Source organism: Alligator sinensis, unplaced genomic scaffold (assembly GCF_000455745.1).
Source record: "Alligator sinensis unplaced genomic scaffold, ASM45574v1 scaffold746_1, whole genome shotgun sequence".
NCBI lineage: Eukaryota > Metazoa > Chordata > Crocodylia > Alligatoridae > Alligator > Alligator sinensis.
The window spans coordinates 1,911,059-1,937,612 of NW_005841959.1; the positions used below are offsets into that span (position 1 = coordinate 1,911,059).

The window sequence follows — 26,554 nt, forward strand, 5'->3', positions numbered from 1 at the left end:
AGGGGCAGGTGCTACCCGAGGGGGAGGGGGCAGGGGCACGGGATGGAGGCACAGCTCGAGGGAGGGCAGCTCCTGCCTCTGCTTGCACCCTGGGAGGGTGTGGAGGTGTGTGCCCCCAGATCTGCACAGGGTGGGTGGGCAGGCAGGCTGCAGCTGGGGCTGTATGGGGCCCTTCTTGGTGGGGCCTGAGATCAGAGTGGGTGCCAGCAGTGCTGGGAGGGGCTGCAGGCACCCAATTTTTGCCGCAGCTCTGCTCCCACCCCCACGTTGCCAGGTGCAGCCTGGCTCCATGTCTTGCATTCATCCATGTGTTGAGAAGAGCTGAGACTACACTGGGTGGCTGGTGGAAGCGGCAGTACTGGGAGCAGAGCTGCGGCAAAATCTGGGGTGGCTGCAGCCCCCTTCCAGTGCCTGTTCGAAGCCCACCCTTGCCAAGAAGTGCCCTGTGCAGCACCAGCACCAGCTCCAGCTCCAGCCTGCCCACCCACCCTGCATAGATCTGGGGGGCAAGCAGTGGCAGGAACCGCCCCCTCCTCCCCACAAGCTGCGCCTCCATCCCACAGCTCCAAACGGCCAACAGTGCTAGCCCCTGCCCCCTCCCTCATCATGCCCCTTCCACCCCACTTCTCTTCCACCACACCGGACATACCACCTGGAGGCAGCTGTACTGGATATCGGATCAGTATTGGTCGATATGCCTCCTTAAATAATCGGCCCCCAAAATCTCTATTGGTGCACTCCTAATGATCTTATAAAGGAGAAAGGTGTCAAATTAAAATTAATTCTGCTGATGTAGTTCTTAGTTGGCAGAATATGAAGGCTATATTTATCTACTTCTAGGTCTACATACAAGCTTGGTGAAATAGAGAATCTGGCTTATTATCCAGAAGACATTTATATAAAGCAAATTAACATCAAAACAGAACAATCACACAGTGGGGCAGTAAAACTTAAGTAAAAATTAAGGGGGGAAATGGGATGAGGGAAGGAGGGTTAACTATGGAAATGTGCTAATGCAAAAAGTATTGGGCAGAAAGGGCTGTGAACCTCTCTCTCCATATTCCATGGAGAGAAGAACTATTACCCCTTGCAGATCTGCTCATGGTTGGTGTCTAAATGTACAACAGTTTAAGAAATGAATAATATATTAAGCCTAATTTCTTTTTAAAAATTATTATTATTAGCTGCTTCAATCCACTGAGCTGGCACTTGGCACTTTGTAGCTGGCAACCTTCAATGATTTGGATTGGCTCTTGGAAAAATCCTTCTTCATACAGAGAAAATTAGTCCCTCACATTGCATTACTCAAATTATAAAGAGTACTAAAATGATTTGCTTAAAAGGTTTTTTTTTTACATTAAAAATATCCACTGCAATAGCAAATGCACAAATATACTTTAGGATGGATACATTATGGGGCATAGTATAATCATGACTGTCTTCAGAACTACTAACAATTTCTTTCTGCATTCATAGTATATACCTGTAACTTACTGGCAATGCCTGCGGTCATACTTTTTAAATGCCTACAATCTATGTTGAGGTCTGTTGTATTTTTATTTGGAGTGGAGAATAAATGGGAGGACAGGGTTTCTGTACATCTCTGTCACAGACTTCATTTTATTGTCTGAAGGAGAAGTAAATACATAATAAATAAAAGTGGCTATACATAAATACATAAAACTAAATATATTTTAGTTTTCTTTAGGGCTGTTTTACTTTATCTTGTGAATGATATCCTTGAGAGATTTCTATTGGTTTTTTTTCTGTCTACTTAAGCTAGATATTACATAGTTGTCCATAGCCCACAGAAAATAATACAGCAAAGAAATGAAATCACAGAATGATCCATGTTCTGTTCCCATTGGACAGGATTTTTTCATTCCACATGTCAGTCAGAATTCACTGCAGCAATTCTACAATGTTACCTTACTTGGGCCTACTCTCACATTAACTCCTTAATCCTGGTGGCCAAAACGATTCAAAGTAGGTCTCATTATTTGTAATGAGGTATCCAACATGGAAGATGAGGAAATGACAATAATTGTGGGATTATATTCAAGGATCTATTCAATTCACAATTTAATGAGTTTTGCAGAAATAGCAAAAAAAGGCAGCTTTCACCATCGTGGTGAAAACCGGTGTTTCCTGCGATTTTGTGCAGAATTGCCGGGGGAAAAAATACTATATATAAAATGCTGCCAACCTCAGTGGGAGCCATCCGGCAGCCTCTGCAGCCCAGCGTCACAGCCTATGGGGTGGGGTGGGGGCACTAGCTTGAAGGAGAGCAGCCAAGATGGCAGCAACCCCCATCCCTCTGCTGCTGATTGGCTAAGAGGGTACCTTTCACATGGTCCCACCCCTCTCCACCAGTCAGTAGAGAGGGACGGGGCTGCAGGAAGGGCAGCCATCTCTGAAATCAGCAGTGACGGGTGGGGCTGCATGAAAAATAGGACTTTCAGCTAATTAGCAATGAGGGATAAAGCCACCAGGGTCCGCCAATCATTCAGCGGTGGAGAGGCTTGCTGAAAAAAGACCATAAAAATGGCGCTGGGTATCATGAGCAGCCTGCAATTTTTACTTTGCCTCCATGCACTTTAAGTAGATCCTTAGTTATATTTAGTTAAGTTTTTACCTGTGAGCCTGGGTATACAAAATGTGCGTTGATCTAGGTGTTGTAATCATTACAAAGAGATGGAAAATGTATACCTTTCAAGGGTACATGTAAATCTATATACTTGAATTTGCTGCTTTGATGGTAAATGGGTACATCCCTCAACCATCTAGTTCAAGGATTTTTACTTTCTATCATCTTCCCCCAATCACCACCACCACTTGTATTTTTTTATTTTTATTTTTATCCAAAAGATTTACAAGCATGCTGCTGAGGGAAGGTTTTCTGTGTTTGCATGACTCAATTTTTTTACTTCATATTGCATGCACTATTAAAGTTCACTGTGTTATACAAAGCAAGGAGCACAGGATATCAAAAATGATTCATTTAATTTTTAAATTAAATTCTTAATGCATTACATGAACATTTTGCAATATTCAGATAGTAAACAGTACATAACTCAGGTTTCAGTATATTGATATATCAAGTCTGTACATGTGTATGTGAAAATAATTATGTTAACTATCTCTAAAAATATCTATCGACTTCTTTACTATTTACAGATCTTCAATAATTTTTTAGTATACAGAAATGTAGACCCTGCTGCTACAAGTTGATGTTCATGGGGAGAGTGTCACTGAATTAAATTGCTTTAGTTAGAAGCAATCCACTAATAATAATATAATTTATCCTTCTTATGACAATGTACACATTCTTTTACTAAGTATACATAGGATTTGTGCTGCTCTCATGCTGCAATACACACACACACACACTCTTACACTTAAATTTTACCAGATGGATTTGATGGATGTAGGATTTGTCCAACAGCTGTCTCATACATACAATTTCTTTAGATTTTTTTTATCATTTACTTGCGCGCAAATGTACACATATTCCTTATCCTCTGATATTTAAACTGGAATTATATTGACTAAATTAAAGTATACACCCACATTCCCCAATTTTTAAAAGATGATAAACTGTTCCCTCAGTCAATATTCTAATGCTTCATCAGGAAATTAAAAAAAAAAAATCTATTCATGAACTTGTGACAAAGGTTTATATGCTATCATTATGTTTCATCATTCAATTAGAAAATCTTTTACACTGTCAAAATGTTAGCGAGGTAGGACCCAAATATAGAAATGGCCATCTTGTCCTAGCACTCCATGTCTACATTGCTGAGTTCAACAGAACTTCTTGTAGTCTTCTGAATGTAACCTTTCATCCTGACCTCCTAAACTCTGCTTCAGTTTTAGCTGGAGATATAACAGAGATATTAGATTTTCTGACTTTAATTTTGGCTTTACAAGCTACCCAATGGATTTATGAACACCTGCATCAGTGCTTATTGTATGTGGGCAGATGCAGGTTTTTACCACAAAACCATTTCTCCTTGCTGCTACTGCTTCCCTCATTTTTTGGATTTGAAACAAATGAAACAGGTAGTGTTATTTGCATATTGTCAAATCATTCTGGAATTTTGTAGTTATTAATACACTGAAGTAATAGACTGAAAAAAGAGCTTGCTAGGTATAATTGTTACCCTCGATATTGCCATTACATATTCATTCAAATTAATGTTGAAAAAGTCTTTTTTTCCGTATGAGTTCTTTCCCCTCACCCATGTTAGCCAATGATCAGGCTGGTATAAGATAGCTCAGTTGGGAAGAGAACTGATAGTAGAGTCAAGAATTTGTTTGATGCAATCCTGTATATTTACCAAAACAAACACACACAAGGTCCTGTTCCCCTGAACATGGTAGGAATGAAATAGACAGAAGACTCTGAATTTAAGATAACCCCCCAAATGATAATTACATTTTATATATGGAAAATTTACAAATTTGTTATAATTTTACAGGTATAGAATCTAATTATCAGAGGGTTGTCTTAAATGATCCCCCTTCCCACTGCTACATCAGGGAAAGTAGTGACTGGAGGGGTAGGGAGTGGAAACCAGGTGCGTAGGGGGAGACAGGTGTTCCCCTTGCCCTCTGCACTCCTGCTTCTTCCCCTTCAGCCTTCCTGCCTCCTCCTCCACCACCAGCACCCCCGCCCCACCACAGACTCTGCCCCTTCTGTCCTTGCTTCCTGCAGTTTATGCCTCTCCCCTCCCCCCTCTCAGATGGTACTTGGTCTCTGTTCCCTCCTAGAGCATAGTACATGCATGCTCAGCCCGTGCCAGGCCATGCAGCAGTGTCAGCATTGCTGACTGGATGGGAAGGCAATACAGCAGTGTTATTGCTGACAAATGGCTGGGCAGCGGATAGAGTTTCCATGTGCTCTGTCCTGGAAAGGAACCCAGCCCAAGCAGGAATAGTGCTGCACTTGTCAGTAATGCGGGTAAGGTAGTAAAGGTGGGGGACAGGACCTAAAGAGGGCAAGCTGAAGGTGGGGGGCAGGAGGTTGCTGTGGGGGTCTGTCTGGCCCCAACCTGGGCTCAGGGCCAGAATCAGAGTTGCAGCATCTGCCTGCCCCTACCCCCGCTTTGTATGCACATCTAGAGATGAGGGGCTTTATTCTACATGCTGATGGGGGGGAGGGAGGGGAGAAGCTTTGTCTTAGATTTGAATAAATACAGCATTTATTTATGTATTAGATTTATATCCCACTCTAACCAACAAAGATTAGACCTGAAGTTTTTTTTTTGAACTCATAGACTAGAAATCCCACTGAAGGCTTAATTACTGACACACCCTGTTCAGCTCTTGAAAAATGTGGTGCTACATGCAGAAGACTTACAGTAGCTTCTGACAGCTTTTTTACAGAATAATATTGCATTTAGCTCCAGAAGGGGGAATTCCAAAATAGAGATAAAACTAGATTCTGCAAGATTGACCAAGTATAAGGAGGAATAGATGCTAATGAGTTATAAATACTTAAATAAGTTATTAACAACAAACAGCAGTTCTTAATTATAATATTGGCTTTTATGTTATGTCAGCTATTAACATTGATTTTCTTAAATGACAACGGAATCTGGTAGAACCAGCTACATTATTTTGTACTGAGCATCTTTCTTTTGCTCTGGACTTTGACTTAGTTTTTCTTATCCCTTTGGTGCACGTTTTGCATCAAGAACCTGAAATATTCCCCTGAGAACTCTGAGGATCTAGAAGACGTACATTATCCAACACGATATCCTTTTAAAAATGCTTTAAGACACATTAGTTCAATGTCCTTGCTACTGAGGTTGGTATATTTTCTTCTATTTTGACTGAACAGTTAAATGTTTGAGATTATCAAATTATTTATGGAGATTGCCTTTAGAAAGCAACCACATAATGCTTTCCTTTTGACATTTATTTTCCATTAGTTCTAAAATATCATTAGAAACTACAGTATCTTCTGCTTAATCCTTTCTCAAACAACTATACTGGTGCAATATGTTTCATTCACAGGAAAAGTATAAATAAATGATTAAAATTAATACAGAAAGATAAATTACGTGAGAAAATATAGTTACACAATATGTAGCAGCAGATCTCATTCTGAACCATTTTATTCAGAACACCAATAAAGGCTGCTGTGGCTCAAAGAAGATTGGCGGGGGGCAACTAGTTCTTAGTTTAAAAATAGAATCAAATGAATGTATACAAATAAATAAGCAAGGAAGTCCACTTGACTCAGAGCACCAACATAAGCAATAAGAAAAGAAAATGGTTAACCTTTTAGCATTATTTAAAGACTAAACAGCTCATTCTGGTTGCATGGTCAAATCACAAACTAGAAACACTATTAAAGCATCCAAATTGAAAATCACACAATGGAAAATTCATATGTGGCTATCTGGGCAATTCATTATTATTCTTCCACCATATGACAGAGGAAAAAAAGAATTAGAGCAGATGCTGACAAAAACAGGAACAAAGACATCCTCTCATATAAGAAGAAAGAAAAGAAAATTAAGAAATAGTCTTTTGTAACTATATTCTGAACTAATTGTTAGGAAACTTCCAGATCTTAATTTGTAGAGCCTTGAAATGCAATAGATGAGGTCCAAGAAAATACACATGCATTTTGTACTTCTTGAAAAGGTACTGAGAGGTTAAATCTCAGGAGCCAAATTGTGGTGGAAGCTCCATAAATCTGAAATTCAAGGCCAAAATCTGTGTGTATATCACATACAGAAATAGGGGAGGCAGAATGAAGGTCAATGCAGGGGTGTACTTCTGTCTTTTAAATTCCGTCTTATGTCAATGTAGTGCTTCTGAAAAGTGCCAGACTGACAACACTGTAAAGTGAAGTCTTTTATTTAGTAAGTGAATAGGAGTAGCACTGACAGCAAGAATGGCATTATTTAAAACCCATTACTCCCACATGCTTCAAACCTCTTTGGGAAGGTCCTCTTTCAGTTCTAGAAGATTACTATCTTTTAAATTTCCATGTCAAACAAAGGTCCCAATTTGCACCAGTTTTTACTTTAGTGTGAAACTGAATAGACAAGCAGGTGACCCAAATGGATTTGTCCTTTAAAATTAAAAACCTAGAGGACATAATTGCATCCAGGATACATTTTATTTCGCAAAAAAATATAGAAAGATGGATTTGTTGGTTTAGGTGGAACTTCATGATGATCTGTATCAGGTACTTGGGAAGGGAGCTATAAGGATATCTTCTCTGGATGGAAAGCCGTATATACAAGGAATCTGTCATAATGCCTTGATTCTTCCTCCCTTATTTTGCTACAGTGATAGCAGTCCAAAAGTTCACCTTTATTAACGAGGGCAGTTGGGCTCCTGAACAGACCAAGATCCAACAGTGAGATGAAATCTGATATATGTGGAAATAGCCTTGGTAAAGACTTTCAACAATTTCAGCACCAATGTGGTGCAGCCAAAACCCCCTAGCCACATTCTGGCAGATGGTGAGCTGAGATCACTGCAGGTTGAACTGTCACTAAGTCTGGGGACAAATTGCTCCTTTTCAAATCTAAGGTAGTTAAGGATTGCAGACATCAACATCTCAGACTACATTAGGTACTGCATCCAAAAAAGTATCTTTTCCATTTTGCAAGGCAAGTCTGTCTTGTAGAGATTTACCTCATATTGGATAAGATATCACAAAACAACAAAGAGCAGGACTGGTCCACGCTCCAAAATCTTCTAGTGCCCAGGCTGCAAAGTGGTGGACTTCAGGTCTAGATGGAAGACTCTCCCTCCATCTGGGATGTAAGATCAATAGACAGGAAGGACTTAAGATGGTTGGACATGGGACAAAAAACATCAGGGAACTAGCATAGTCTTAACCAAAATAGATCATGTTATCTGAATCTTGTCTGGATTTGTGGTAAGGTGGTAGCAAGTCAAATATCCAGGAGATCAAGGCAGTGCTGGTCAAGAATCTTGGATTCAGACCTCCCTTGGCAGAAAGAAAGGGTTTGCATTCAATTTACATGACACCCTTCACAACACAGATTTGGGCAGTTTACAGAAAGAGAATATTTATAGAACAGGATAATACCAAGAGAAAAAAAAATTAAAAGGAACTAGAACATCAACATAATCCAGAGACCCCTAAACAATATTTCAGTCTAGTGTTGTTTAATAAATACCTGCCTAAATAGGAAGGTTTTACAGCACTTCCAAAAGATGTCCAAGCTCAGACTTTAGTGAGCCCCAAGAAGGAGGAAGTTCCAGAGTTGAGAAGCAACGTGTTTTGCCAAGGCAATTTGCTGTATTGATGGTACTTGCAACAGTTTGTTTTTGGATGACCTTAGGAATTGCAATAAGGCATAAGGGAGAAGGAGGTCTCTTAGGTATACAGACCCCAGACCATTTAAGGCCTTTTAATGTCAAGGTCAGCACCTTGCATTGCATTGCACCCAGTACTGGAAGGTTCTGGAGCACTGGAATTATGTACTCCTGGTGACCCTATCAGAAGGTGGGCTTCCAAGTGCTGCATCAGCTGCATCTTTTAGATTGTTTTCAAGGGCAGCTCTATGTTGAGTGTGCTGCAGTAGTCTAGTCTCAAGGTTACAAAGGCATAGGTGCTAATCGGATCTAAATTGAAAAATGAAAAAAAAGGGCTGCAGTTTTCCCACCTCTCACTTCCTATATTCAGTTGCAAATGGTTCGCCCACATCCAGTTCCAACTGCAGACAGGCACTGGTGAAGGACTGAAGCTGTGCACCCAGGCTCAGATGAAAAAGGAGAGCTGGGTATCATCAGCATACTGATGGCACCTCTATTCAAATCTTCACACAATCTCATCCAGCAGCCTCATATACACATGAACAGGAGAGACAACAAGCTGGATCCCTGAGGGGATGATGGGCACTCACCCACTGCCACCCTCTGGGACCTCCTTTCCAGAAAAAAAGAGAAACCAATTTAGAGTGGGCATGCAAAGACCCAAAAGATGATGTAAATGCTTTATCAGCACCTCACAGTCAACTGTGTCAAAGCCAGCTGAAAGATCTAGTAAGATCAGCGTGGCACAATTTCCACCACAGGCAATGATCATTGATCAAGGTCAAGAGCAGAGTCTCTGTACTATATTCAAGATGGAAGTCAGACTAAAAAGTCTCCAAGGAAACCAGTGGCATCCACAGACTCTTAGAGCTGTTGGGGAACTACCCATTCAATTACCTTCCCAAGAAAAGGAGGTGGGAGACAGGGTAATAACTAACTGGAGAATCAGCACCAAGCAATGGTTTCCTGAAGAGGGGTGGGGCAATTGCAGTTTTAAGCATCTCTGGCACCTACTTTTCTGAAGAATGGGGTTGACAAACTCTGCCAGCAGTGGCCCTGATCTCCCCAGATGGTTTTTAGAAGCCAGTGCAGGCACAGGTCCAGTTCACAATGGGTCACCCTATCCTCCCAGTCATATACTCTGTATCAGTGGATAACTACCATTGAAAATGAGCCATATAAACAGGACAAGACTATACCTGTTCAGGATTCCTCAACATCAAACTCAGAATCTGCAGCAAAAATGGTGGTTCCCAAGCCATGATGGATTCAGGCAATTTTGTCTGCAAAGTAGGTGGTAAACTCATCACTGTGAACTGAAAAAGACCCAGTTTCTAGAAAGAGACAGGCCAGATTAACCAGGCCATTAACCACCCAGAAGAGCTCTGCTGTATGACACTTTTTAGATACAATGACAGTGGAGAAGAAAAGCTTCTTTGATGGTATCACTGATGTACCATAGTTCCTTAAGACCAGGTTTAAATTACTCCCAGGAGACTCTCTCCTGGGAAAGCAAATGTCTGTACATGTTCTCTTATGAGACAAGCTACAACACAGTCCTCCAGCATCCCAGGGTACCTTGCTCTCACCAGATGTCCACTGGGTCACTCACTAGACTCTGCTGCATCAGCCAAGCAGGGAGCAGAACACACTCCCTTCACAATCCTGCAATGTACTACAGGAAGGTTCTGGCTAGCCCTGAGCAGTCTGGGTTAGCCAAGCAGTCCGTCTCCAGGCAGACTGAAGGAGTGTGCAAAACATGCTGAGATGTATTGATAGAGGCCCCTGGCCACAGACTCAGCTCTTTGCTCTTGAGGGGCTCATTTTTGGAGTATTTGTTCAGGCATCTCTGGTAAGTTTTTTCTAGCAGAAAAACAAACCTGAAAAAGTTCTCCCAGATCATTTCAATGTGTATACACAGCCTATAACTGCAAAGTTCAAATCTTAGCTAGTTTTTTTGAGCATAGATTACTCATTTAGATGAGAGAATTAGAGGAAATTTCTACTCTGTCTATCGTTGCTACCTCCACTTTTCATATGTGGCAGCACCAATGAACTGTTTATTGAGCTTGTATATCCCAAAGAAGAAAAAACATCATCAGCAAAAACAGAGCTGGAAAGCATTTATACAACTCTAAGTCCATATAAAGAAAAGATCTGGTTACCCTTCACCTGAAGACTGGACTGTAGTAGAAGTAAGAAGACTGCTGGCTGCCAGTCTGTCATTCAAGAAATCATAATAATTTCATCAAATGCTTCAATGAAATAATATCACATTTCTAGAGGAAAAACATATATTTACTTTTATGTCTATTATAATGGCAGCATCTCCAAGGTACAGATATACAGCAACGATAATAAAAATACACAGCTTAGCAAATGGTGAGCCATGGGTCTTGACAGAAGCATCTGCACATGTTCTCACTCAGGTTTAGGATATCCACAGAGGGTAAACAGAGTCTTATGCACCATTTGATCAGAATTTCAGCAGAGAAAGGATGCCTAAAGTGAGTTTCAGGGTAGACCAATCATGTCAGAGTTTTGAAGCCATGCCTGGGTTTCAAACATTCAGTCACTGTAATGAAACATAATACCTGAATTCACCTGAACATGCAGAACATGCTTGTGGTATAATATAGCTGAGAAGAGTTTTTAAAATAAAATGTAGAAATAGTGTAAACATAGGGTTGTAGAAGTTTTACTGACTGCTTTATTTGTGTTGGTGAAGGGCATTAAATCTAGACCCAGCTAGGTCTGCAACTCCAGGAGAGGCAGGTGCTGCTGAAATTGATTGAAGATTACATTATACATCCGCAATCTGGAGTATCATTAATAATTCTTACTCTGCTTGGACTTATTGCTCCATTCAAAACCTTTCTGAAAGATAAACTACCTCAAAGTACAGTCTCCTTGTAGTAATATACTGTTATTGTGGTGTTCCCTGTGAACCTTTCCTGAGGCCATGTTCAAGAAGATTGATACTCCCACTAAAAACTGAAAAGTGAATGTGGCCAGGGAATGGCTTACTTGCAGCTGAGCGTAAGAATTAACTAGACAGTGATGCTAAAAAGTAGCCAAACAACTTTAAAAAATGTTTTAGACACTTTCTAAATCCTGCTGTTCTGCATCCCTGATTAAATCATCAAACATAACAATCTATCACCTCACATGTTAGCGGTGAGTGAAGATAATGTTCTAAAAAGATTTAGTGCCACATGCTTATTTTGAAAATTAACACACAAGATTCTGAGACAAGGCTTTCAGAAATATCCACAACTCAAAAAAACCAAGAAAATCTTAAATCTTCTTTTACCATTTATATCCACTCTTGTTTATGCAAACTACAGAGATCATATATGATATTTTGCAGCACGTTCTTTATTCATTTGCTGTTAAAGATTATCAGCATTGAACCAATCTAGGTGTGTTATTTTCCTAGCACTATAAAACTCAAATCTTTTTTGGATGCTGCCAGAAATATACTTCTCACATGTATAGTATTAACAAGAGGAAAAAAAACTGTTAGGAAGGGCTAATAATTTTTTGTGAACAATGATGCTTTCTTCTTAAATTGTAAAGCTCAGGTGAAACTAGAGCTGAGAGAAATTCAGTCTGGCTTCAATTTGCACGGGAGGTTCTAGCATCATTGCCAGATTTAGTAAGTAGGCCCATTAGAATCAAGATTTGGACTTGGTGTAGAAAGGAAAGGAAGGCAGAAAATTGTGCTACTAAGAAATTCAAAAAGCCACAATCAAAATGACAATAAAAGGTAATAATCAGAATATGTTCAGATCTAGTTATAAATTTAAATAAAAGTATTAGTATTAGCATTTTCTTTGGCCAGTGTTTTTGGCCACATATGAGACTGCTTCCATACTGAAAAATAATAATAATACCCAAACTATTTAAAATTTGTATTTGGAAGGGCCTATCTTTTTGGAAATTACACATTTTTAAAGGGCATATGTTAACTAAACTAGACCAGTTTATGGTTTGTAACTGCTCACTATCAATATGTTGATCCAAGAGGAAGTTATATGTGTGACACAAGAACTGCAAGTCACTGTCAATATACATCTGATGTACAGGAATACCTCCATTTTGCGCTGGTCCACAGAATTCTTCATTTTATTTTCAGTACTTCTATTGCTTTTCTTTCTCTTTTCTTTTTTTTTTTAAAAAAGAGGAACGCTTCTAGACAATGGCACATTTAAAAGAACTTTTGACCACAGATTTTTCTGTGGTAAGACCAACTAAGACTTTGATTCTACATTTCAAGTTACATTATGGAGATGAGGGATTTGTTCTGTAGTGTATTCTGTTGTTAAAGATAGTTTATCTGCCAAAAGTATTAAGAGATTGCTTAGAGAAAAGCATAACTAAACAAAATTTCTGTGTACCTTTTGAATATGCCTTGCAGTTTGGGCTTTTCATGACATGTTACCTGGTTTCTCTGCAGTCCAAAAAATTCATTTTGAATGGAGAGGAATGTTTTAAACCTTTGTTGGCAAAGCAGGGATGGCTCAGTAAGTGGCCCTCTACCCAAAATAATTGCCTGCCCCTGCATTAGACAGTATGCATAGTAAGATGTCTTCATCTTAAGAAAATGTTGAGGACATCTGTTATAGATAATGCCAGCAACAGTCGGTATTGTCTTTGTCAGTAGAAGTAAAAAAATTCAACAACCTAGTATGTCTTTCAACTAGATGTCACTCTGTTTGGCAACAATTTCATTCCCAATGCACCACTGTCCAAAAGTAACTGTTTGTTCATTTTAGCAGTCAGTTCATTGAAGTCATCTGTCATGAAAGGGGATAAAAAACCTGAACGTTGCCAATAGCTCTGTTTTCTCAATATTTATAAACTTTCTGGCAATCATCCTTATCTGTGCACAAAAGTCCTTTAAGTTTTCACCTTCTCCATGTGTATGATCTTCAAAAATCTCCAAAAATGATTACATGAATAGGAAGTGTTAGATGCCTTTCTTCTTTATTACACCTAAACATGTGCCCAAATTCTTTTTGAATTCATTATACATGCCCATGCAATAGCTGCTCAGTTCCCTTGTATGTCTTGCATTCACTCAACTTTTTAAATCCAGACAATCACAGAAAGGCAAAACCGAGCAAATACATCTTGCTAGCAAGCTAGCTCATGGGGTTTCTTCTTCCTTGATGCCAGTAATATTTTAATCAAGTACATAAAATGGAGGAAAACCACCCCAAACAAACAGAAACTGAAATAAATGCAGCCTCACTTAATTATTTTACTTCAACGTGCAGAATTTGGTCTGCTGTAAAAATATGTTATCTGCATTAATCCAATCTGAGAAGCTTTGAAATGCATAGCATTGAAGATCCTGGGTTTAAATGATGTTATGTCATTTTGATTTAGCTTCGTCTTAAACAAGTTTCTCTTCTCTTCCCCATCTGATCAGGTGAAGTAAAAAATCAGTAATTCAGGTCTCTTCTAAAATACTTATTTCCCTCCCTTACTGCTTTCTAACACTGTTTGGCTGTGCTGCAATGCTCCAGTGATGGCAGCGAGTTAAACCTCATGAAGGAAAGTTTGATATGAAGGAGAGATTTCTGGGTGAGTATAAAGGGAGGGTCCAGTATCTATATATCTCTTCTTTCCTAAATCTGATCTTCTAGAACCTGAATGAGTCTTTTCTGTTCTTCATGCTCCCTCTTACTCTCAACAGGAAGGTGGAGCAGATGCCTGAAGAAGTGTTGACAGAATGATAGAGACCTTAACTTTTCATCCTAGACAGCCTGCATCAGGCTTTGTACTATCTCTTCAGCTAGAAGCATTAGCGCAGGCAATTCCGTCTCCACAGACTTTCCAGTTGTTACAGAAATACCAGGATAAATGGCAAAGAGGATTCTGGTACTCCCCGAGCAGACGGAGGATAGACAATAAGGAAGAAAACAGTCACATGAGGGACGGAGGGGAGCAAGAGAATTAATTGTAAATGAATGTCAATTAATAGGAGCAGAGGGAAGTCAAAAGCAAGAAATGTATACAAGATATTCCCCAGAATTTACTACACAATTTATTTTTTAGTGAATAACTAAAAAAAAGATGTTATCAAATGTGGTTGTCAGTAGACATAAGTATTTCCAGAGACAGAACTGGTTAGAACTGATTTTGCCTCCTGGGCAGCAGTAGTGCACAGGACAGTGCCAGTAGCTGCTGGCAGTCACAGCAGCCATGGGCCAACAGCAGCGGTGCCTGCTATTTTTGCATACCCTCTCTCTCCCCAATGTTTGTGCCAGAGCTAGTGCCTGCCCTGCCTTCTGCTTAGTTACTCTACTGATCAGGTCAAAAGGAAGCAGAAAGAAAAAAAAAATGATTTTTTTCATAACAATTCCATCTGAAGTCTCCTTAACTCAGGCCATCCTAACAGCAAAAAGGGACAGAGAAGTAATATACCTGGTTGAGAGAAGGCATTTTTAGGTTTTAAGTTCTGGACACAGGGAGATTCAACTAATGAATAAGATCAGCTGTAACTTTGGAACTACGCTTCTGAAGCTTTGGGATTCTAATGAGGATACCTCTAAGGATACACCAACTAATGCCTGAATTCAAAATCTGGCATCTTCCACATCACGTCATTGTTACTTTTATAGGAAATAACTGGCTCAGATCTTAGAGCAGGTTTTGAATGTACCATATTTGCCTGAATCGAAGACATCTTTGAATTTAACATGACTCCCCAAGAATTAGACTTTATCATGGAAAAATATAAATTTGTAATAATTTTCCATGTGTAAAATTTAATTATTGGAGGATTATCTTAAGCTCATTCCACCCATCGCTGTGATCGTGGGCAACTGGTGCTTCCCGAGTCTGGGGCGGCATCAGATCGCTGACCAGGGGGGTGTCCCCTAGCGGCCAGTCGCCAATTGGGAAGGGTCCCCCAGTAGCTGATCGCTTAGCCCAGGACCACCAGTGGCAAAACCGGAAGTGCACTTCCACCAGTACTTCTGGTTTCGCAGCTGGTGCTTCCAGGGCATGCATGACCAATCTTGGTGGGGGGTGCATGTGCACTGCCTATGCATTTCCAATGGCTGTGGTGAAGCAAGCAGTGGCAGGGAGCTAGGCAGCAAGACTGCCCCTCAACATATAGCATGTGGACTCCCCTGAACTCCCTACACTGTGTTCCCTCTCTCCTATCACATGAGTACCTCCAGCCCCAAAAGGCAGCAGTAGCATTGACAGCTCTGGCCTGGAGCTGCAGCCTGAGTCAGAACCCAGGCCACAGTTGTTGCCTGTCCCAGGGCTGTACTCAAATCTCAGATGAGACTCCTCCCTGCAGGTTGATCACTTTTATAGTTTCAGAGAAGAAACAGTTTTTTCCTCAAAATTCATTTGTTTGAGTCAGGCACACCATTTCATCTTACACGCATCTTATTTGCATGGTGTTACTTGCTACTTGGGTTTAAGTAAGAGTGTTTGAAATTATGGGGGAAAGGAAATGGGGTTTGGCATTTTGATCAAGTCTATATACCTATATCCATGAAGTTTCATGGTCTAATCAAAATATGCTTTACATATTCTGTTGTTCTTTACTACCTGGTAAAAAATTAAATGAAAGGAAAATCTGGAAAGCTCACTTATGAAAAGAAGTCACAAGACATTATTCAAAGATGCGAAAAGTAAATAATAACCTGTAAATAATCTCATTACATAAAACTTGATGGTTGAGCTAGCATCTACTTGTCATTGTGTCAACCCCCACCACAAAACCATCAGCTATCCACCCACAATATTAAATGCTGTAGCTAAATTAATTTAGTTTTATATTTTGTATTTCATTATAGATACATGGACAATAAAAGCTATCTAAGGCAAATTCTTACAAGGTTGATTTGAGCAAAATTTAAGTAAATGCCAACAGCTCTATTTGTGAACTGCACTGTTATGCTTGTATACTGCAGACAATTTATTCTTAGATGATACAGTACACTCTGAGACCTTGGCAATAGGCTGTGTTTAATATGAAACAATGATTTAAATCAGACTTTGGTTGTTTAAACATATTTTTGTAATATTTTTCACTTAGATAATGCAGAAACAAATCCATGCGTCAAAATGTTCTAGTCAGAGATCAAGATAGAAACCCTGAGAAATACAGATATTCATATGAAACTATGTCTATAAACTTGCTTATTATGTTTTTATTCATGCAACTTTGGAGGCATAGTGTCAGCTTTTTATCCAGGCTCTTTTCATTACTTCTCCCTGTTGGTGTTGTGGCACATGCTGTGAATGACCTCCAGAGATTCCTCAAGCTATATGCAGAGAGTAAATTGAATCTGAAAGCTTTATTAGACAAGTTTGTCTTTCAGCTTGTGTCTGATGTCAGCTGTATTGAAAAATAAAACTTCTCATGCAACTGGGTCCCGACCTTGAAAAATCACCCATCCAATAGTAAAAGATTCATCTGTGTGCTGTGCTGCTATTTGTTAAATGAGGCACATATGTAAAAAAAAGAAAAGACTTCTTAAAGTAAAAGCTAATCAAATGATGGAGTTGCCTCAAATTAAGTTGTCTGAGGACAGGATCTCTGCATGGCCCCCAATTTTCAATCACATAATCATGAGGCCAGCAGGGGTGGCCACTTGTAAGCCATTTTAGTTGAGTAACTTATAAGAATGATTCATTCAAATGGCTCCAAAAAGCTTTTCAAAGAAAGCATTATTTTTTCCTTTACTCAAAGGTACACAGCACATAGAAGAAGGGGGTACAGGGAGATGGGACCTAGAAAGCTTCTTAAATATTCTCTTTGAATTTATGTGTGGTCTAACAAGAGTAAACTTTGCCAGCCAAGCTGGAACCTGCTGAAAGTATTACCTGATTAACAGCTCTTCCCACTGGGCTCCAAGATATCCTGGTCTTTTCTACAGAAATCTCTTACCTTTGCAAGGAGACCACAGAGCAGTTCTCAAGTGGACTGAGTGATATGAATACAAAAGGTGGGGAAGAGGAGGGAGAGGAAGGGTGGGGGGAAGGAGAGTGACAGTGCTGGGAGAAGCAAACAACCAAAGAACTCTTTGGACCAAAGGGGTCACAAAAGCTAATCCAGGTCATAGAATAAGAATCTGTAGCCCCTGATTAAACCATACTTATTGCAATCCAGTCTGTGGATGATTTTTTGACACCATTCAAACTAGTTTAAATTTTTTTGCTGCCCAAGAACAGCAACCCTGGGGTCAGCCATGGAATGTCCAGGAGGCTAAAGTGTGTCCGACAAAGGGGGGGTTGTGTCTTTCTGCAGCTGATGTCGGATCAGTGTTCGGTCATTCTTAGAACAATATCTGAGGTTCATTCACCTGCAACTCTAACAATGCCATATATGCCATCACCTGCTTATACTGTTCATCTGCTCTCTCTGTCAGACAGGCACAGTGTTCGTTGCATGCAAGAATGAATGAACGAACACCATTGGTATTCAAATCACTCACTCCACTTTATACGTTGCTCTATGCTTATCCTTCCACAGCATCTGATAAAGTTAAGTTGAGTTCAGAAAAGCATATGCTCTTTTTATATCTATCTTAGTTAGTTTATAAGGTGCATCTTCACCCTGCCTTCTGCCTGACTTCAGACTAACACAGCTAACTACCTCTCTAGTCTCTTACTTTGAGCATTGCTTTTCCTCTCATCTTCCCTTTCTATACTCCTTTGTTTTGACTTTCTGCAGCCAGGCAAGACATGATCACAGATAAACTGAGGTACACTTGATAGTTATAAAAAAAAATACATATGCTTCCCTCATTTCCACATGGTGTTGCTTCTTAAGTTATCACAAACTAAACAACATCAGACTTGGTCATTACTTGGAATGGGTGACCTCCAGTAAATATTGAGGTGCTGCTATGTGGTACTAGTTATTCCGTAAATTGAACTGGCTTTACCGGTGTCCAAAACGACTGCTTTGTGTGAGAAGGACGGGGGCTGGGGAGGAAGGAGAGAGGAATGAAGGGGGCAGGAGGATAATTTTCTGACAATATATGAAACTAAGGGCTTAGATGCTTGTCTGCTTTGACAGATGTAGTTGCTATTTTATTTTCAATTCCTAACCTTCCATATTCTTGTATAGTATAGCCATGCAGTGTGAAATGTCTCCATCTTCCACTGAGGAAGTGAATTCATTTTAACAACAGGTCAAATATGGATGGTCTCAACTGAGATGTGCAAACTCCCATCTTCTATAAGCATACATGTGGCATCCTCAAGAGTACATTAATTCATCTCCTGTTCTCTAAATATGTATTCTGATGCACTAATGTCATCTTATCATATGCTTACAGTAAAATGAATAAAGCTTTAATTATGGCCCTTTTTAAAATTACTGATAAAGACAATTAAAAATACAGCATATATGTTCATGCAAACACAATGTATATTAAATGGAGAATGAGTGCTTCAGAAACAAAAAGCAGTGGAATACTCTTAAAGAAAGAATAGTTTTTGATAACCTGTATCATTGCCCAAAGATGATTTGCTGCTGCTGTTTTGTATTTTTTTTCTTATTTGTCCTGCAGATAGCAACTGTCCTTGAATGCTAAATTATTCAACTATACAATTAGCAAGAAATATGTCTACAGATAGGCAACAGTGATGCTGTGAGAAGCTTAACTATTGAAATATTCCTGTAAGCTTTTTGTTATTTTAAGCTACATCTTTTTTTTTTTTTTAATTTATATTTATTTAAATGGAAAAAAAGGCAGTATCAATTTTGATGAGTTTTCACTGTTGATGGCATACAAACATGATTGTTGCAGCCCGTCTATGGTTTTCCCACAACTTTAAATGCACTAATAATATATGCATACTGGAGGCACAAGAGATCAGCTCTGTACCCTGGACATTGGTATCACAGGGCAGTGCTGGTAGCATGCCCAGTTTCCAACTGTGGGACAGCTATTTTAGAGCACTCCTGCTCAAAGGCTTACAATTTACTTTCCCATTGAGTTAGGTATGGACTGCCTGCTGGACCTCTTTTTTCAAATAAGATGGAGAAGGTCACTTAGGATCCATTCCCCAAAGGGAAAAATGCATTAGATAAAGGACTAATTCTTACCTATTATCAATTTGCTAAAATTTGGAACACTCTCCCCCAACTCCTGAAATGCAAATCCAAAGTGCCTGAGAAACCTGGAAATAATAGCTAGATCTTCAGTCAGCGTTTCTTCTCACTCCCAATTTCTCAAGCTTAAGAAGATAGGCAACTGGAAGGCCAAATAGGCAGTACAAGTGGCATTAGTTAACCAACAGGGCTTCAAAACCATGAAGTAAATATTTGTACTTCCTGAACTGTGAATGAATATGCAGTTTCTCCCTGACCTACTCACCTCTAGCCCCTGTTCCACTTTGTACCAGAGTTTTTACGCAGGCTAAGTTTGTAAATTAAAAAACATTTTGCGTTTTCAAATATATCAAAACACACTTTCCTAATTAAGGGCTGTATTTTAAATTAACAGCTGATTCAAAATATGATATCATTTTAAATAATGAATTAAAAAGAGTTTTACTATTACACTGACTCTGATTTCCCCTGCTCATTTTTATAGTTTTATAATTACGTTTTCTTTCTTTCTTTCTTTTTCCCAAAGTGAAATACCCACAAAAATCAAAGAGAAAGCTGCTTGAATAAAAATTCAGAGAGAAAATGCAATTGCCTATGCAAAATATTCTCACATGCATGAGTTAAACTAATGGTAAGAATAAAGAGAAATAATTTTAACCTAAACATGTCTAATTATGTTTGACTTATAGAAAATAGCAAACGAGTGATAGATTTGACTCATAAAAAGTAGCAAGAATTATTTCAAATAGAAGTAGGATTTTTTTCAAATGTCCTATTATCTTTACATATTTGTCTTAGCAGTACCATTAAAAAAAGGGATTCTTCTAAAGTATTATTTACAAAATGTGCTTTCAGATATGCCTTGCTGAACAAAAAAGTGGCCAAAAAATGTGCACAGGCTTGTTAAAATGAATCTATAGCTAAACAGAAACAAATCATGGAAAATGTCATTCAAAAAAGGGTGAAAGTTATGAATGCAAGAAGAGAGGACACTGGCACTGTTTTGCAAATCTCAGTATAATATATGCTATCAAACAAACATTTTCCTCATATAGTAAACACAAACATATATGCAGCAGTGTCAGATGAAAGATGGCATGCTGATAGATAAAGGCATTCCTAAAATTAGTCTCTACTGTGTAATAACACACTACACAGCCAGAAAAGCCCTGCATTTCCTTCTGTTTGTAATGTTTTTCATACTGCTGGCTATGTGGAGCATGGGGTATGTTTGGTTAGTGATGTTCACATAATTTCAAGTTCCAAATGTCAAGTATGGATACCTAGCACAATTTGCTTTTGAATCAACCTGTCTTGGAAGTCAAGCTTAGCTAAAGTTTCTGACATACCCTTCAGCTAAGTACATTTTCCTAGCTGGAAAAGTAGTTTTCTGTTCATTATGCCTGAAGGCAAACTGGCCCAGTGGGATATTAGGGACATTTTGTAGTACTTTCTCCATGTCCAAGAAATTATTACAGAAAGGCTCACATGGGCACAGAAATCATTATAAACACAACTCTAACCCTGTTCTCCACCCCTGCTTCCAAAGAAGATAGTCACAGGATGTATATTTGCCAACCCCCCCCCCGGCAAGAACTCTGTAACTGGAGTAGACAGTGACATTTGACAGCATCACAAGGACCAGCCACTTATTTTATCATTCTCTTCTTTGCTTTGACATACAGGCTAAGTACAGAGGTTTAAAAACCCTGAGGCAGAACTGAGTCAATCTTCACATGTTCCTTTAAGCTGTGTAGATTGAACCAATAATGAAGTGAACCAATGTTCACTTTCCCTTCTGGAAAGGCAGCCAGAGGCCTGCAGTGACCCAGGCTGGGGGGCACTAAAGCACACCTCCCAGCCTGCCGGCCACTGCTGAGGACACCTGAATGCCGCTGAGCCAGGATTATATGCCCGCACACACCCCCTACCTCTTGCTGTCGCCTGCTGTTGGGGGGAGGGGGATGAGAGGGGAAGAACGGTCCATCCAGCCTGGACCTGGAGACAGGCATTGGCCCACATGGGGGGATCCCTCTGTCTCAATGGGGGTTCCCTGCCTCTGGCTGGGTCACCAGACAGCCCTGCAGCCAGAGCAGAGGGGAATCCCTCCACCTTTTACTTTGGGGTTGGCATAACCCTGCCCCCAGGAGGGAGAAGGGGGAAGTCTCTGCAGCCCAGGGCTTTGGGCTGAGCAGGGTATCAGCCCACATGAGAGATGGGTAGGGTACATTTCCCACTGCTCCAGCCCCAGGGCTCTGTCTAGGAACCCAGGCAGGGGCACTATCCCCACCTGGGCTGATGCTGGGCTCCAGCTTGTGCCAGTCCCGGATTTGCGGGACTTCTTTTCCCACTCCTACCTGCACGTAAGTGATGCACACTGGCCCAGCCAAGTGGGGGAGGGTAGAAAACTTGCACAGGGATGGGCTGGAGAGGGGGGAAGGATGCTCTGTTTTCCTCCCACCCCACTGGGTTGACAGGTACAGGAAGGACCAGGGCTGTAAAACAGAGGCTTTGCTGCCTCCACTCTGTGACAGACTGGGGGTGGGGCCAGCCCTGCTAAGTTGGAGCAGACAGAACAGGCCAAGGGTAGCCCAACCACCATGAGAGGGGTGCTTGTGGGAGGGTGGGGGTGCAAAGCATCCTGGAATGCTGAGGGAATTGTGTCAGGAAGGGATCTGGGACAGAAGTTTGCTAGATGTTTTTAACTTAAATCAGTTAAGTCTGATACTACATCCATCCAGGTCTATCTTAAACGAGTTTTGGCCATTTTGAAACCAGTCTATGTTAACTGAACTTCTTTTCTGTTACAGCTTTAAAGCAGTTTCCAATCACTTATATTGGTTTGTGTGTAATTTCTGTCCCTAACCACAAATGTGAACACAACTAAATTCTGGTTGCTATAAAAGTTTCTATAGAATCAATAACTGAATGATAATCAACAAGAGGTACTGTCACTGCGCCACCGAGTGTTTTTCAAACTATGTTGGTTAGTCATCTTTACCTCTGGGTTCTAGTTTTATATGACAATTTTTCATTGCGACTGGGAACTTACATAGTAATTGGTGCCCTCTCTTTGAAGGTCTGTGTCAGTTTCCTTTTAGGTTCACATATGAAAATCCTGATTTCACTAAAGTCACTGGCAAAACTCCCACTGATGATTTGAATAGTTTCAAGCTAGTATTTTATGTTAGTTAAAAACCATGAGGAACTCTCAACATTTTATTTTATTTTTTTTATTACTTATATACAATATGCCTAAAGGCAGGGTGGGCATATTTGGTTACATTTGCAAAGTGTTGGAAAACTACGAAGTTTTGATATGAGGGAATCTAACTTGTTTTAAATGGCCAGTATGAACAAGACCAGCAAAACAAAACTAGCACAGGCACGGGATAAAGATTTTTTCTTAAATGGTACTATTACTTGAGGTCATACTCTGGCCCTGAAACTTTAAGATGCTGAACTAAAACTATATGTTAATACTAGCCAATTGCTCGTCAAGAATGATGAGGTGGGAGCAGGGGGCTGGGAGGGAGTGCTGCCACTTAACCCCACCTGCTGCTGCTGTTCTGCCTCTTGCAGGGAGCGGGGTGGGGGAGCCAAGGTCAGTGCTGCTGGCCTTGGCTCCCCCACCCCCTGTCCGGTCCTTGGTATGGCTCCATGGTGGCACTCCTCCATACTTGGAGCATGGTGGTGGAATCATGGCAGCGCTCCCCCATGCTTGAAGCATTCTGATTGGCTGTTTCTGTCAGCCAATCAGAGTGCAAATAGTGTTAGAGACAGACAGACAGACAGATAGAATTAGACTTTTATAATATTAGAGGGGTCTTCAAATACAATTTGATAACTGACCACACAGAGCCTGAGAAACACCAAGAAGTAAAATGAGTTCAGAAGTCAAGCAGTCTAAGAGCTGTAACCAGTCTGTGAGCTGTAACAGCAGTCAGTGACCGGGGCTGGGGCAGGGGTCCCCTGGCAGCCGATCACGCTGATGGGGGGTGGGGGACGGTTCCCTGGCAGCCAATAGTGCTGACTGGGGGGGATCCCCCGTGACTGATCTCACTCACCAAAAAGCAGCCACTCTACTTCCAGAAGACCCGTGGCCAGTTCCAGAAGCAGCACAGCCACTTCCGCTGGTGGCCCCACTCCCTGGCCGGCACTTGTGGGGGGGCACCGGCACTCCCACCTGCTACCCTGCCCATTGCCTAAACAGGGAGCACGGCCTGACAGGGGGTGTACGTGCACCCCTGTGCATCCCCTACATGTCGCCACTGGCTGTAACCATAGAAGTTGACTGCAGTTACTGAGCATCTGTATAACTGCGTTGAATAAAAATCTAGTTCAGGCTTCCATCAACTTACATCTCTTTTCTAATTGCAGCTCTGCACAAGTTCATGAAAATGACTATAGAATTATTTTAAATAGTTGAAAACAAGGGAATACTATTCTTAGCTGCAAAACTATATTTGAGAAATAAGGCATATATTCTTTACGTTAAAAAATAAATAAATACAGAACTAGAATCTGTATTAATGCTGTTTTCTGCCCTTGCGGAAAAGAGCACCTTTTTCTCAATGGACTATATTCATTAGATTTTCTTTGTGAAATCAAAGGACTTGTTAGATATCATGAACAGCTGACTAACTGCATCCCACTCCCTGAAGTTTCACTTGAAATGGGCAAATGGCAGCTAGAACAGATATTACATTTACAGTAATGGTACTGCAATAAATTGTCTCATATAAAGAGGAATCATGAATTGGTACCATGAGTACAGGTTCAAATTTTAAGTGCTCCTGGCACAAGGGAGAAAAATCAATCATAGTTCCTGCCTAATCCCTTATAAAAAATGAGCACTTTCATTTTATGCATCTATTGTTTCATCTCCTGCATCTGAGAAGTGCTGGTAATTCACATTCTATATTCAAAAGTAAGGTACATAAATAATTTTGCAATCCTGAGATTAATGATAATGAGTTAGTGTGGGAATCTCTTCTTTTTTGTTCTTTCCATTTCCATTGCAGCAGCAAGTTTACAGCTCATAAAAAGAAATGAATCTGACAACCAGCTGACATACAAAACCTGACATAGTAAGTTTAGCAGCCCAGCATGACAAAAAATGTTTACACATCTTGTTCAGTTTGGCCATGTCATCCTCAGACCTGCCTCACAGCTCTCTATGGAATCAATGCAAGGTAGTTTCCTTGCTTTAAAAAGAGAGAGAGAAAAAAAACACACAACTGCTTAAAACCATTAGTGGAGCTTACTTCTTGCAATGAATTTGAAGCCTGACATGGGAACCCTGATAGCACCGAAACCCTGACAGAATTAACTGAAAGTTGTTTTGCTAAATTTGTACATAAAAATGAACAAATGAGAGATGATCTGTCACTGGCAGGTTTTGACAGAGGCATGGCTAGCTGACTAATCTGCCTATCTTTTGATCTGATTGATCTTTTGATTCAAAATCAAGGGAGTCATCTTAGTCCTGTCTATAAAAGTGGTTCTCAACTTTTTTAGACTTGAGGCACCTCTTGCAAAATGCCAGCTCTTTGTTTTGACAGTTTTTTTTGAAAATGGGAAAATAATAGATAAGCTCTTCTATTGCAAAGAACTTGGAAAGACTATAATACGTCAGAATTTGTTCAACACTATGGATTCCTATTTGAAATCTCTGGGTTTATCTTGTGAATAATTTTTGCACACCTAACAGTGCTAACATTGACTGGCACCATGCAGGACCCTCGAAAGGATTCTAAGGCAGCCCAGGGTGCCATGGCACTTTGGTTGAGAATCACTGGTCTAAATGGAGATGTTCCCTGAATATCAGGTATTATCTTTATGGGCGTACTAGTCTCTGCTGCAGGGCATGGGTTTCTCCACCATCAGCTTTTGATGTATATTTTCTGTAAAATAATGATTCGTAAAAAAGGCACTTGGGAAAAATAAACGGGGGGGAAAAAAACACACCAAAATTAATTCAGATATCCTTCCCTCTTCTATTCACTATATGTTCCTCTTTCTGATCCATAACTTGACAGCACTAATAGTCTTTCCCTTCCAATGAAAGAGGAACATTTTTGAAGTGCCCCTAATTACTAAAGGTACAGACAGAAGTGACCATTTTCACTTGATCTGGCCAGAGAAAGCAGCTTATAGCTATGACCGAATACAAGTGCACAGCTGCAAACAACTTGAAAAATGGCTGATCAGGTAAAAATCTAACCCCCCATTGCATGAGGTATCAGATAAAGACGTTTCAAAATGTAGCATCTTCTGTAACTTGTGTCTACCGAGCAACCAGCCTGTTGCTGTTTATAGAATGGGAGTGGAGAAAAGGAGCAGAGGGAGTTCAACCTGGGTTTTTTTCAGCCCCCTAGAGGGTGGAGTGGGTGTATTGAAGACTCCCGGGGGGCTCCAATTTACCCACCCCAAATCTCAGCACCAACTGGGGAGCCCCAAGAACAAGGCCCTTCCGATTCTGAAAATAGCAAGCACTGGCAGAGAGCCCTGGCCAATGCTATGGGAACCTGGCTGCAGACTCCCAGCCCATAGCTAAATTCCCCTCCCCCCTGGAACCAACAGCAAAGTTCTGTTTGGTCTAGGGTAGGACTGTAATGCTTTGCAGAAATTGTTCTGAGTTACATCTGGGAGCTGCACTTCTGTCTACACCCTAACAGTGCTTAAAAAGAACAATTTTAAACACCTTCTATAAACAAATGGGCAGTACATTTAATGCAACTTGCAGAGGGAGCATACCAGACCACAGAAAAAAAAGAATGAAAAAATGAGTAAAAAATCAGAGTGACCACTTTTCTTGTTTCGTATATTTAGACAGAGATTTTCAAAGGATGACGAGTGGATTCAGGTCCCCTACTTCTGTTTCACCTTTTTAAATGTATATCTGTAAAATCATTTCAAGTACAACCACACTGAAATACTTACAGACTTCTGAAGCAGGTTTTCTCTTTAGTTCTTGAATTAAATGGTTGATTGCTGTCCAGTCGACAGTTAATTCTTGTAATTTTTTCTAGAATAGGAAAGTAAGGCTATTATTCATCTATAAGCATTAAGAAAAGAAGTAGCATTTCCTGTTTGAAAGACTAGTCTGTGATACTGTCACTTCAAACATATATTAATACC

General features: G+C 40.3%; 1 protein-coding gene across 7 annotated transcripts in view; it reads right to left on the bottom strand.

The window, feature by feature from the left end:
* DMD (dystrophin) overlaps nt 1-26,554 on the bottom strand; it is a 1,961,037-nt gene that overhangs the window by 565,991 nt on the left and 1,368,492 nt on the right. For all 7 annotated transcript variants that reach the window (XM_025200207.1, XM_014518487.2, XM_025200208.1 and 4 more), the window contains one exon: nt 26,357-26,441. In XM_025200207.1, the coding sequence (XP_025055992.1) occupies nt 26,357-26,441 (85 nt within the window). The remainder of the gene's footprint in view (nt 1-26,356; nt 26,442-26,554) is intronic.